Raw genomic sequence first — 14139 nt, 5'->3', positions numbered from 1 at the left:
TTCTGTTAGGACAAATCACACGGCTTGTGAGTCGAAGTTCCTGGCACTGAATTCACGGAAGAATGCCAATAGAGAAGCTATACCCAGTAGATTCATTCTTATATTACTAAAATTTCATGGGAAAATTCTCTTTTAGTGCTTAAACATCACAGAGAGGGGAGATTTTTCCGGGCTCTTAATCTATTTTTGTTCATTCATCACTGACGGCAGTTGCGCGGTTATTTAAATGGCTCACTTAAAAGAAGTGATCTAAGCACTGGAAAAATCTTAGTAATGAATATCCCAGGTGCTAGTGGCATAACTAGGAACATGCTCTGGGGGGATGGAATTACCCTGGGGGCTTGAGGGGGGCAGCTCCCCACCCCCGAGGCAACGGGATTCCCAGAAAAAAATGACAAGCCCTTGAATATATTTTACATCATTTTGGCACTTAAAATTCAACTTAAAGCAGATCCAGTTGCTGAAAATCAAAACTAAACGATTTTTATAAACTTCTTGAGGCTTTAGGGGTGGATCTTTCCCTTCATCCCACCCCATACTTACGCCACTGCCAGGTGCCATGGACTCTGCATTATCTATGGTATGGTATTTAGAGGGAGGTAACCGACAGCTGGGGTCATTTTTGCCATAAATTAAGGGAGGGACGATAGAAACCCTGTGTTGGAATTGGCCAGGTTGCAACGATAGGCCTAACCAGGGCTTAACAACCCATCTTCTGGGCAGTGTGTTGCACTGGAAGTTCCCTCCACACTACTCTCAAGCAGGGATAGAGCCATCTCTGAAAAGTTTCCGGCACAGCCAGGACTTAAACCTGGGCCCACAGGGTGTGAAGCCTTCGTGATGCATCAGTAAAATTTTGCTCCCTAATTATGGGGTTAATTTGGATGACTTTCCTCGGGTATTTCATAAAGTAAAAATCAAGTGAACAATGGCAAAAAATAGGAATGGGATAGAAAAGTAACGAAGTTATCAAGGAAAAGCATAAACCAAGAAGAGAAATTGAAAGCAATCACTTGCTTTGAAAATAAAGAGCGTCAAAGCGATATTGCGATTAAGTTTAAACTCACAACGTCGACAATCTGCACTATTATTCAAAATTAAGACAAGTTTAAAACATCAGTGACATCAGCCGCACTAACTTCAGCCAAGAAGTCAACATGTACGCAATGTTCATTGCTGGAAAAAATGGAGAGACTTCTAATTACATAAATTTATAATAAACCGTTGAATTATGTTCCTCTACCACAGGCAGTTATTTGTGCAAAAGCTGTGGCTTTATTTGAATCTATAAAAGAAGATGAAGGTGGTGATTTCTTTGAGACATTTAGTGGAAGCTCCAGATGGTTCCAGAATTTTAAACTTCAAGCTGGTGTTTTAGTGCTACAATATCACGTGAATCAGTAGGTGCTGATAGCATAGTCGGCACAACATTTTCTGATGAACTCCAATCTGTGATTGAGAGTGACTCCTTTCCCACTTGGCTAGTTTTTAATGTTGACAAGAAGGAATAGTTTTAGAAGAGAATGCAATGTTGTTCATTCATTTTCAGCAAAGAAAAACCTGAATTAGATTTCAAGGCATTAAAGACCGTTCCATGTTGCTGCTTATGATGCTACTGCCTTGCGGGACTGCAAATAAAATCCAGTCATGATTTAATCCCTTGCGCTAAACGAGGTATGGGTGTAGTCATGAAAATGACATGGAATTTGTGACATGTGAACACTGAAAAACATGGATGGGCAAAAATTGATGTTTTAGTTTGCTTTTAAAAATGCCGAGCCATTTTCCTTCCATTCACTGTTGGTCTTATCAAGATTACTTTCATGACTTATCAACCTTCGCAATTTACAGACAAAACTTTTTCAAATGTTTAGAATCTTTTTAAATCACGTTTAATCAAAAATTTTATGAATATGATTAGGTTTTTCTCATTACTTGACTCTTAACTCAACAATGCATCATTTTGGCTGATGCCAACACACCTTTTGAAAAGAAAAACAAATATTTTCTAAGTTGCAGAGTTGACTGCATCCAGGTAACAGCTCTATCTACAGGAAATATCATTAATATGGAATGCATCTGGTCCCAAGCAATCCATATTATCGATCTCCTACAGTATTTGAATTTCATCATGCACTGGTTAACTTTCAGGAAGTAATTTAATGGCAAATGGATGGAAATATAGTTATTTACAGTGGCGCCAACTCCATGGGGCCTGAGGGGGCCCGAGCCCCCTCAAAAATTTGTTATGGGTGTGAGAAGAAAATGTGCCAGGCTTGTCGATTTTCCCCAAAGTGTCCAGATGTCGAGATTCGAGTTATCAGGGTTCTAATGTTGATCATATGACTCTTCTAAAATGCTTAAAAAAAATTAAAACTCACTACTTATAAAATTTCCCGGGGCAAGTGTTTGGGCCCCTCAATATCTTTTGCAAGTCGGCATCCCTGGTTATTTAATTTATTTTCTGATAAATTGGCTCATATTTCATTACCAGATAACTTAACTCTCCAGTTTGCTACTTACTTCTAGTTCACTAATGTTCTCCCTGATTCAAAATAATAATTTTCCCAAATGCATAACCATCATTCATAGTTTTTCAACCTCTGAATCTTTCATACTAAAAACATCATTCACTCTCCACAAAGTGACAATAGCATTTTAAATCAGTAATTAATTACATCTTCTTCTTCACCTTCTCCTTATTGTAACATCTTAATGTAATCTGTTGGGCCAGATTAGCTCTGATTCTCATTTTAATCTGCTTTAACTAACTTGATTTAAAAGCACCAATAATTAATGAACAACAGATTTCTTGCACAATGGAGATGCCATTCTTTCCATGTTGAAGTGAATGGATATGAAGGATAATTTATAAGAAATTTGATGACGTAATACTTTCATCAAGTTTTGAAGATGTAAACATCAGTCAGAGGCGTGTCAGAGCAATGGAGATATGAGCCTCTGCACTCAAAAGTTAAAAATAAGGAAAATTTATACACAAGGAGTTTTAAGAACTTACAGCTTTAGACACTGAGATTTTGTACAGTTGCAGGGTTTCCTAGGCCTAATTCCATTTGGTTCCAATGCTGGCCGAGATGGTGGCTGCCCAGCTCTTGGTGATGAACTTGAGCGAGAGCGGGCAGAATCTTGATTTGAGCTGATTCGCTGTTGAGGCCTTTGAACACTGGTAACCCTACGAGCCTTCAGCAGGCAAAACCATGCGTAATACAGATTAATTACTGAGCATACATCAAACATAGATTATTATCAGAAAACGATCATTCAATCTGCAGATTAACCATTTTTCATAAATATATTGATATACATGAATCGGTGTGAAAATTTTACCAATGAAAATAATTTTTTATACTAGTATTTCAGACATGATCTACTAACACAAACTCTTAAGTATGAAGATGCAAGGAGAAAAGTTTACTCAAAATCCATTAAACTGAATCAATGCAACCAAAAGATCATTGAAAGCAAATACAGAATCTTAAGCTAATGATAATTAATTTCTTATACTTGACAATTAATTATTTCTTAAGGTCATGATGAGCATGATCTAGGATTATTGATATTCCTGTATTTAAATTCATTTTCTTGGATTTTCCACGAAAGAATTTATTGACAAACATAGTAGTTTTCCAAATGAAATTCTAGACACTTGCAAGGAGGAGGAGGGGAACCACCCATTAGTGCAGCAGTCACTATACAATGAACTCCCTCTCTGATGAATGTGCAATGATTATTAAATACTGAATGACTCCTTAAAAAAACATACATAGACATTTCCTTGACGAAATAATTTGCCTTTGCTTCATAATTCTATGCCTCCTTTTTTGCCAGAAAGCTTTATCACAGAAACATTGAGTTATAAACATTACAGATTTATGAAAATCAATTTCCTTCTTGTTACATGTTGATTTTTTTAAAGAAAGCATTCACTTTGCAACTAGTGCTGCATGACACATCCAAATATTTATATTGCATAGTAATCGCTGTAAAACCTTTAAGTCTTAAAAGTGCAAGTGGCTCAGATATCACTGGAATTACCTAACACCTCGGAAATCAGAAACACGATTAGGACATCTCAGATGCATTATTTGCTCTTTAGGATATGCATCAAAGTTGAAGAATTTCCTCACTCACCCCTCTGGATTCTTCAGTGGCTGGTGCTATAGGAACCATTCTAAGAGTTGGATGAGCACGTAGGTTAGAGGCAGTGGATGATGGTGTAACAGTGGTGACAGACGATGAGACACGAGTAGTTGCTTCACCAGCATTAACTAAGCGAACATACTGCAGCTGAAAGTTCAAAATTAATGAGTCTTTAAGGAAAATTTTAACCCAACAAGTTTTTAAATCATTTTATTAAAAATAAATAAAATTCCCATTAAGTCTTTTGATATGTGTTTAAATGGTTCTCAAAATGCGGTCTGGTTCACACTAACCAGCTGCAAAAAGAATAATGCCGAAAGCATTTCTTTTGTAGTAAATGATCCATCATTTCATTTTTGAGAATACAGTAGAACCTCAATCTATAGTTTTTCAGGGGGATGGATGAAGAAAATGATGAATGTGGGAAAACGATCAATGTGGGAATGTGAGGCTAGGTTGCGTATGTCCCAGGAAACGCTTGATTTTGGTGCATATAATATTCATTAAAGGATTCAAACAAGATTTAGCTGATTACAGGAATATTAGTACTTTATCAAAACACTTGGGTCATATCGTCGATTCGAATAATATTATATCTCTTTCAAACATCCTTAAGGAACACGCCACCTCACTTAAAAAGTGTTTGCACTCCAATCAGCATTTGCAGTGCTATTATGGATTTCTGTCTCATTTAAAAATTCTTATCCATCAATGGCCATTTCAAGTACACGTAGTTACGAAAGCAATGTGCATGTTATGCCTAAAACAACTACTTTTTCCGGTGCAGCGCTTGGTTGTGAGATGGATCACAAATGCCAAAAATAGTCTCTTATTTGAAATGTTCCTTAAAATAAATATATTTTTAATATGATTGAGGCAATGTTGTGTTAATCAACAGCACCATGCCCACCTGGCCCTCAGCTTCATCACACTTCTTGTTTTCACTGAGTATCTCGCTCTACACCCACCCCTGCTATCATGCGCTAGCGGACAACAAGAGGCAATACTCATGTGCTACTAGCCTGGATTCTTTTCTTCGTCTTCAATTATTTTCAGTCCATTTTTTAAAGTTCTCACTTGTTTCTTCAGAAGGGCCATGGTCCAAAGACAAATAGAAACAAAACTAATAAAAATGAAACCGGACTTTATTAAACCCACACGGAAAACACTCGCTGGTTTGAAGTCAACCCACCCCGGAAAGTATAGAATCACCCGTACGAGGTGAAGTTCGGCACTAATGGTATCGCGTACAGCATACACAGAACATATTGCAGAGGGTTAAGCATGACCATATGAAATTTTTTTTCTACAGAGAAGGCAACTTATCCACTCATTTCTAAATAGCGTTGTATCAGATGAGCGGATGAATTCGGATTGCTAGTAGGGGAAAAAAAATATCCTGATAAGATATCGCTTAGTCAGTAACTCTGACAAGTGAGACTTATAGTATAACTCGTAAATTGTAACCTGATGTCCTGTTTCCAGAAAAAAATGCCGCATCAACTGCCGAGAAGCTCAGCTGCGAGGATATCGAGTTTTTCCAGAAGTCACCATCGTATTTTTCCAATTATTTCCAAGCTTAAAATGCTTAAATAAGGTTAGAAATATATTGTGTTTGGCCTCATTTTTCTTTGAATTACGTGCACATAACTAATATTTCAATCTAATAAAAGTATAATACCTATTGCTGAAATTCATTGTTAGACACCTTTTGGGCTAAATGGTGACCCATCCAGCAATTGACCTCCAGAAACTGGGAACTTTGAAGGAGATAGGCTGAAAAAATTCAGTGGGCGAGCATCGGAGAGCCACGAAACGCATTTCTATTGTTCTTGTGTAACTTGATATTTTCTTTCGAAGCTAAGGTCTTCATAATACGATCCCTGCAAGAGCTGGGACCTTTTGTTTGATTTTGGAGAAGAGGAAAGCATCAGAGGGGGGGAGTGTGGTTAGGGGAGGAGTGGAGTGTGGTGTGGCCCTATGGTAGTTCAATCTCCTGGGGAAGATTCAAACTATGTGCCTGTCGTTATTAGCCATAAATAACACATCGTAAACATTTCGTCTCATTTTCGTCAAACGATGGATGCAGGAAAATTATATGACGGGCCCGCGATCTTCAAACGATTAGTGTGGGGAAAATGATACCTTGGGGAATGACCGATTCAGGAAAAACTACATTTCCTTCATGGAACTTCATTTGAGACCAGGAACAGCGAACGATGAATGTGGGAAAATGATCAATGCGGGAACAATAGATCGGGGTTCCACTGTACATAATTAATAAAATCTTGTAAAAAGAACACATGTTATAAGAATATGCTGTTACCTGTCTTCCTGGCATTTGTATTTGGTGAACATTTGATGATGCAGTGGTGACAACATTCTGAGTCGCTGGTATCCTTATCATTTGGCCAGTAGGAGATGATACAGCATGACCTGTGGATGCTTCATTAGCCTGCCAAAGTATAATTGCAATAGGTGTAAAAATGATGTAAGTAATATCAAATGTACATGGAACAGAATGAAATGAGAAAACTATCATATAAAGTAAACTAATGATCAACTATTAAAAAATAATATGGAAAAATATACTTCACCTTCTATGCTATTTAAATTTTCACATTACAAAACTTCTGTGCAGCAAAATTTCCCTTATAGCTCAAATTTCCCTTAATATTCAAATTTCATTGTACATAATATTACATTTTTAATAGATAAAAGCCTCATATTTTCATTTCGCAAATTCAGTCTTGACCCAGGATACCATTGCTACAAAATCACATTGACTCTGTAACATTATAATGAGGTTTTGGAAAATGCTCCATAAACATTCAAAGTAAGCAGGTGTTGTTCCCCCGAGAAATTCGGAAAATGTCTCTGTTTAACATTCAAGTATCATGTACCTAATGTGACAATAGAAATGCATATGGTGATCACTCAACTTCAGGGCTTAAGCAACAGTGTAGGCCTTGATGGAATATATATTGTCTGAATCTTATTACTCAAACACATAATTATTAAAATCATGATATTGCTTACTGATTTAAGCAAAACTACTCAGGAGATGAAGATCAGCCCCAGAAACTTTTCTCCCAAATTCCACAACATGGCTCTCTATTTCACCATTTCCTACCTGCTTCAGGAGGAGAGAGGCAGAAGAGGGAAAGACCTCTAATCTGAAAGAGCCTTTATTATCTCATATGGAGAGCCTTCATTTCTTCGTCAATGACGCTCAGTGGCATAAAAAGGAATATGGTTTGGGGAGGGTGGGGAGGCGACCCAAGCATATCGATCAAGCATATTGAGGAATACAGTTTGGGGGGTCTGGGAAAATTTTTGAAAAATTGCATGCCCTGATATACATATCACATCATTTTGGCACTACAAATTTAACTTTAAGCAGATGCAGTTATTAACTTTCAAAACTGGACAATAGTTTCATATAACTTTTTTATTTCTCTGAGGCTTTGGGTGGGGGATCTAACCCCTCATCCCCCCCCCCTCCATAGTTACTCCACTGCTGATGCTCACATGCTTCATTTCCCATTGCAGAGCTTGTTGGCACACATACTTTAAGAAAGTTCATTGAAAATAATTCATTTTTAATAGATAAAAGCCTCATATTTTCACTTCGCAAATTCAGTCTTGACCCAGGAAACCATTGCTACAACATCACGTCGACTCTGTAACACTGGGATGAGGTTTTGGAAATTGCTCCATAAAACATTCAAAGTATCATATGCACTCAAAATGATGGAAAATGCCTCAAACGTGGCACATCAAGATAAGGCATATCAAAGACTAAATGCATTTTTATATGGCACTAAATTGCTTCAATTTTGTTGATATCGGACACATTTTTTTCAAAGATTGGTGTCTCCTTACCATCACTTTTTGACTTAATAAATAGACTTTTCACATTCCAAATCAGCTGGTTCCAGTGATTTTTCTTATTTGTTTTCCAAATAAAAATCTATCCAGCAATTTTATTTTGGAAATTTCAGACCTGGCTTTACCTAAATACCACTATAATAAAATCATGATGAATACAGTGGAAGCCCCTTATAACGACAGCTGTTGGGAACAGAGAAATCTGTTGCTATAGTGAGTTGTCGTTGTTACCGAATGCAATCTCATCGTCACAAAAAAATCACTCATCAGGCGTCACCACGGCTGTTTCTGCTGAGAGGCGAAAATTGCAGCATGATAGCCGTTTTAAATCATTATTTTGAACATTTAATTCACTAATGATCATATTCACATGCAATCTATGATCAAATCATATGTAATTATGCAGGATGCTATAAGCCGAGGCATTAAGAAGTCGATATTAAAAGTCCCAGCTTCAGACTCACTCATACTGAACTGTGCATTATGAGCTGTTATTATCCTTATTTCTTGGATGCTCCAAATATACATGTCATAACTACCAGTTATGGCTATGCATCAGACTATTAAATGCTAAAACTTCGGAATCTGTTCAAAAATTCATACCTTCTATCTTTCCGAGTAGTAATGAAAATGATGGGTGACTGCTGCAATTGGGTGACGAAAGGAGCGTGATAAAATTTTAGGGTTCCACATGAGCATTGCAATTCTATCTTTTTCAGGTTAACGGCGGAATGAAGGTGGAAGCAATCTTCTTATGCTTCAAGTCTGCCTGTATGAATGGTTTACTATCGTGTTTCAAATCAGCCGACTCAAATGCTATCGGAATCATGAAACCGAACAGCATTACGGCATCTAAAAGCATATTAGTCATATCAATTATCTTCGGTGGAAAGGGTGAAAAACTGTTTCAAATAAATAGAAGGACAAATGATAAATGAAGTCCACTCTTTGTCTGTCTGTTAGCAATATTTATGTTTCGTAGAGATTCACGCAATCAGACGCAATATCAGCGGATGTAAAGACCTCTAGCGGGAGTAGCGCACACTTTTTGATAGGAATGCTGACTGGAACTGAAGAACGCTCGTAGTGTTAGGCGGCAATAACACAATTTTAACGTTTCTTAGTTCTATTGGTGGGTAGGCTGGGCAATTGTCAATGAATAATAGTACTACTTTATTCCTTTCACCAATCCTGGCATCAAACGCTCATAACCACTGCGTGAAGATAGCAGCCGTCATCCAAGCATTTTTATTTGCTTCGTAAGTGCAAGGGAGAGTTTTAACTCCCTTAAAACATAGGGAATGGGCAGATTTCCCCACCACGAACGGTTTTAACTTATCCGAACCATCCATATTGGCGCCTAAAAGAACAGTTACGCGGTCTTTACTTTTCTTCCCTCCTTTGCAGGGGTCCGTTCGAGTGGCGAGAGTTTTGTCCGGGAGAAGGTTAAAAATATATGATCGTCTCATCCGCGTTGTAAATATCACAGGGGCTGTAATTGTCCAAATAGTCTTTAAGGACCGGAGCCCAGCCTTCCACAGCATTAACATCAACACTTGATGATTCACCGGATAGTTTGTGAAGGGATATCCCCTTCCTATTTTTAAATCGTGCAAACCACCCATCCGAGCATTTAAAATTGTCTTCACCAAGCCTCTCACACAAATACTCAGCTTTAGCCTTCATCATTGGGCCGGTGATAGGAATCCCTGCGGCTCTTTGCTGGCAAAACCACGAGAAAAGAGCAGTTTCTAGCTGCGGATGCTCTCCGGGCCGCAGGTGTTTTTGGGTGCTTGGACGCCCTTCTTTAACACACTCAATGCGGATGCCTTGAATTCAAGGCATCCCGCGCTAGCCTAGGACGCGGATGCCTTGAATACAAGGCATCGGTCCCATTAGGTTTCTCGGCCCGCCATCTGCCTCCGCGTCTTCTACTAGACCCTGCAATTGTGCCCAGCGTCTCAATGTGTTTTCTCCTGTGACTGGATACAAGACGTTTGCTTGCAGCAGATTTTTTGGTTTATTTTTATAATAATATAATTATTATAATTTTATAATAATATTTAATATTTTATTTATTAATAGTGCAAATTTTAATAATTTTGAACTATGTATGATTGTATACGATTAAGGAAGACATAATATCTGATATTATTGCGAAATATTTTTTCCGCGTGGCGGTGCGTTACGATAAATTTTCTCAGCATTGAGTGTGTTAAGCACTGCCGAACGAATTTGTTCTTTTTTCTTTAAAATAGTGAACAATGTCGATGTATTAATTCCAAATCGCCTCGCTATTTCACTCTTTGAACACTCTCCACTTTCACAATCTGCAATAATTCTCATTTTAGTTTTTAAATCCAAGGACTTGTGTTTACCAGCCATGGTGCAAGCAGACGGGCGGAATAATTTTTAATCTCACTGCGGAGGCGCGGGAGGGAGATGACAAAAGAGCAATGAAATGTGTACTCGAGAAATTTATTATGGAAAGAAGAATAGGAGAATACGGAACATGTGGACGTCGACGTTGGCGGAAAAAATGCCGTTTTAAAAGCATTGAATTCCAGAGATGTGGCATGTGGTCAAAAAGTCAACCTGTCGTAATTACGAATGGCGCAAGAGAGGAATCGAGCCATTATCGCTAATATGAATTTATTTTACATTTAAATCATAGGGTTTAAAATGGTTCCTTGGGTAGCTGTCGCTAATTCGAGCTTGTCGCTATATCCCGTACTCGTTGTAAGGGGCTTCCACTGTATGTTAAATACACAGAAGCCCAGCACACAAAAATCTTACGTGCATTACGTGGAAATCATTTGCAAGAATGGCCATATTTCTCCAACTTCATCATATTAAAATTCCATTCCATATTGCTTGCATCTTCAGAATTTGGTTTTTTCATGAATTAGTATAGAAAAATGCTGTATCCTCTGGGTCATGAGAGGTTGGTGGACAGAAAATTAGCACATTCCCGCATACTTGCGACTATTTATGTCATATATGTATTTTTACACTGAAGCAAAGGACTTTTCACAGAAATGTTTTAACAGAAAGACATTAGGCGTTATCCAATTCCAATAACCTGTAGCAGAAATCACATCATTTTTTCCATCCCATTTCAGGGAAAGCTCAAATGATAGCTAAAAAATGACCCTTTGAGCCGAATAATTTCAGGGAAGCTTCTGTAATAGGGATTTCTGTGATTGAGGTATCAGGCAATCCACGGTAGTTACTTCTTAGATAGCAATTAATTTTCTCCGATAACCTCATGATGGTATGAGGATACTGTGACTTCACCATCAGAGGAGACTACTAAGTATTGTAATTATTTAATGTTAAACAACTATTTCAAGCCCCTCATTCTAACGTAACCACAAAATTCAGGTTGTTAACATTCAGAATTCCTAAAAAAAAATCTTCAGTAACTTGGTAGTGGTAGGGTTTCAAAGTATTGAATTAAGGGCAGATGAGATCAATATCATAAATTAAAAAATATTTGTTTTGTAATCGTTATTGGCACTTAGTTACATAATTTTTTGGCATTTTTTAAAAAATCATAATCGATCAAGGTACACTTTTTCAGTCTGTTCATACTAAATACTTTATGCAAACTGATATAGTCCAAAATAAAAACCTTATGATATCCAGTCTTATTTACTTTTTACCAAGAAACTCATTGCCAGTTACATATAACCATATCAAACTCAAGGAATGAGATTCTGAGATGAGAGAAAGGCATGCATCATGAATAATATGAATGATTATATATTTGACACTAAGCTAAACTTTTATGGCACAGTTTCACAAATAAAGTATTCTTGCAAATATTACCAGAGGGAGCCTTGTGATAATGGTGATGTAGGTGGTAGTTTAAGGTAAGACAACCAAGCACAAGTGAGAGGTCATAATGCATTGAACACCCCAACTATCAATTGCAAACCAAAGACAGGCCCATGTATATTATTCATTTCATAGCTTACACCACAAAAAGCTTCGGATTGTCCAAAAACACACAGCAGTCATAAGTCAATCAGTTTTCAGATGAGTGACAAACTGAGCTGTAATTTGAACATAAGCACCATATTGTGATGAGCTGAATATCAAAAGAAGTATTTCACAAACAATTTTTTTTACTCTGAACCATAATAATACCAGTTTGGAGGCTTTGAAATCTACAATTATGGACAAAAGTATGATGGTAAAACTATTGTTAACCACACAATTAAGTCAATTAAACAGCATACAGCATCAGGTTCATGAATACTCGAGCAAACATGAAACAGGATATGATGAGTGAATGAGAGAGAGGTATAGGGTAGTACCTGGATGCTAGGAGCGGCTGGGCGTATGACGAGTCTGTGAGGGCCAGGCGATGATGGTGGGTGGGGAAGTCGAGGGGTTGTTGGTGCGGAGACTGTGGTGGCAGCACCACTATTACTCCCACTTGGAGCGGGCAGAATCTTGGTTGGAGACTTAACGACTGTTGCGGGAACGACTGCGATCTTGGTGGGGGACTTAGCCTGGGTGGAGTTCATTTGACTCGTCACGCCCTATGGCATGTAAAGGGACAGCATGTATGAGAGTCAATGCTGGAGATGGATACAAAAAGTGAAAACGTTATGTCCCATCCGAGCTTATGGACAGCAAAAGCCAAACTTGGCCTAATTCAAAAGTTTAACTGACATTAACTCTACCTCAATAGCTCCAGCACTTTTATTCATACTATGTAAACCTCTATCAAGAAGTTGTGATTACTACGCACCAATATTTGAGAATTGTAGCCTCCTAGTCACATTGGCCGAATGAAAATCATGAAATTTTTTTTAAGCACCATTTTCAAGGAAAGAAACATATTCAACCAAAATAGGTGTCACTTTGTGGATTTTACTAATGCTCACGTAGATATTTGTACTCTTCCACAACATTTTTTATTGCGCAACCAATTTCACCATATAGCACCATATTCACTCTACAATTAGCAACAATTCCACATAGGCTGAACAGGATAAGAACTGCTTACTACCTCCCAAATCCACCCGGGTGTTCTATCACTTGAAATACTAAAGTATCTTTTTCCCTGGTGGAATTTCGTTGACTTTAGAGGACATTCAGGTTTTAGCTGTCAAACATACAATGAGAAAGGTGTGTTTGCATACATAGAGCTACAGTTCTGAGGCTAAAGCCAGAAAAAAAGATGCCTTGGTGGTGAAAGAGGTAGACAGCCTGGAGTGAATTTAAGAGATCAGGGTTCGAATCCTGATATAATCAAACGACTTTTTTTGTGTGGAATTGTCACACTTTGTGTGCACTTGCAAAGTGACTCAGTAAAGAAAAAGCACTCCATTGAACAAGTAACTTTGTACGCAGTCATGCACATGGGTGAAAAGTTATAGACATGATAGATAAAATTCGTCATGAAAAAAATCATTTGGCTTAGCCGGGATTCAAACCTGGATGTCCCAATTGCCGGTCAGGTATGCTACCAGTTATACCACCAAGCCATCATCCTTCTTAGCAACTCTCAGACTGGGTTAACCAAACTAGGTGTTGACATCTCAAGTCTACACTGTGGCGCAATAGGCTAGCTCCAGAAAAGGATATCAATGCAGCGACTGTCCAAAAAATGCATCAATCAGCTGACACAATATCCAATGATTATCAGAAATAGAGACTCAAGTAAATGCTTGACTTTTTAGTTTGAAAGGGACATTTCAATTATAACCTTGAGAAGGACAGACAGGAAAGTCTTAACAATGAACAATTTGATGCGATTAACAATAAGGAAAGTTTCAGAGGCTTTAATAGCACCAACCATATCCCGGATCTCGATTGAAGAACAACAAATTCTTCATCCCAATACCAAACAGTAAGAACCCAACTAACACACACGTGCCCGTTTCAGTAAATATACATGTCACCAAGGAAGCAACAGTTGATGCTTGGCGATTGCATTGGATTTATTGGCAACATGACAGCTTCCATTGCCCATTGGTTGCTCTACCCAGATTACCGCTTCATATTTAGTAGGCACCTCCTCTAAAATTGAGGCTTACCATTGAAAATGAGTTCCTTGAACTATGCATTTTA

General features: G+C 37.9%; 1 protein-coding gene across 2 annotated transcripts in view; it reads right to left on the bottom strand.

Annotated features, from left to right (window-relative positions):
- The window catches only part of LOC124171473 (protein lin-54 homolog), a 42530-nt gene that overhangs the window by 12608 nt on the left and 15783 nt on the right, over positions 1 to 14139 (bottom strand). Inside the window, exons 5-8 of one of the 2 annotated variants that reach the window (XM_046550649.1) lie at positions 12375 to 12602; positions 6488 to 6616; positions 4153 to 4308; positions 3020 to 3201 (exon numbers count right to left, since the gene is read on the bottom strand). In XM_046550649.1, the coding sequence (XP_046406605.1) occupies positions 3020 to 3201; positions 4153 to 4308; positions 6488 to 6616; positions 12375 to 12602 (695 nt within the window). The remainder of the gene's footprint in view (positions 1 to 3019; positions 3202 to 4152; positions 4309 to 6487; positions 6617 to 12374; positions 12603 to 14139) is intronic. The other variant, XM_046550650.1, reaches the window with a different exon arrangement.

The sequence above is a fragment of the Ischnura elegans genome, chromosome X (genome assembly GCF_921293095.1).
Source record: "Ischnura elegans chromosome X, ioIscEleg1.1, whole genome shotgun sequence".
Taxonomy (NCBI): Eukaryota; Metazoa; Arthropoda; class Insecta; order Odonata; family Coenagrionidae; genus Ischnura; species Ischnura elegans.
The sequence above is the reverse complement of the archived record's forward strand: the minus strand, read 5'-3'. Positions and strand labels throughout refer to the sequence as shown.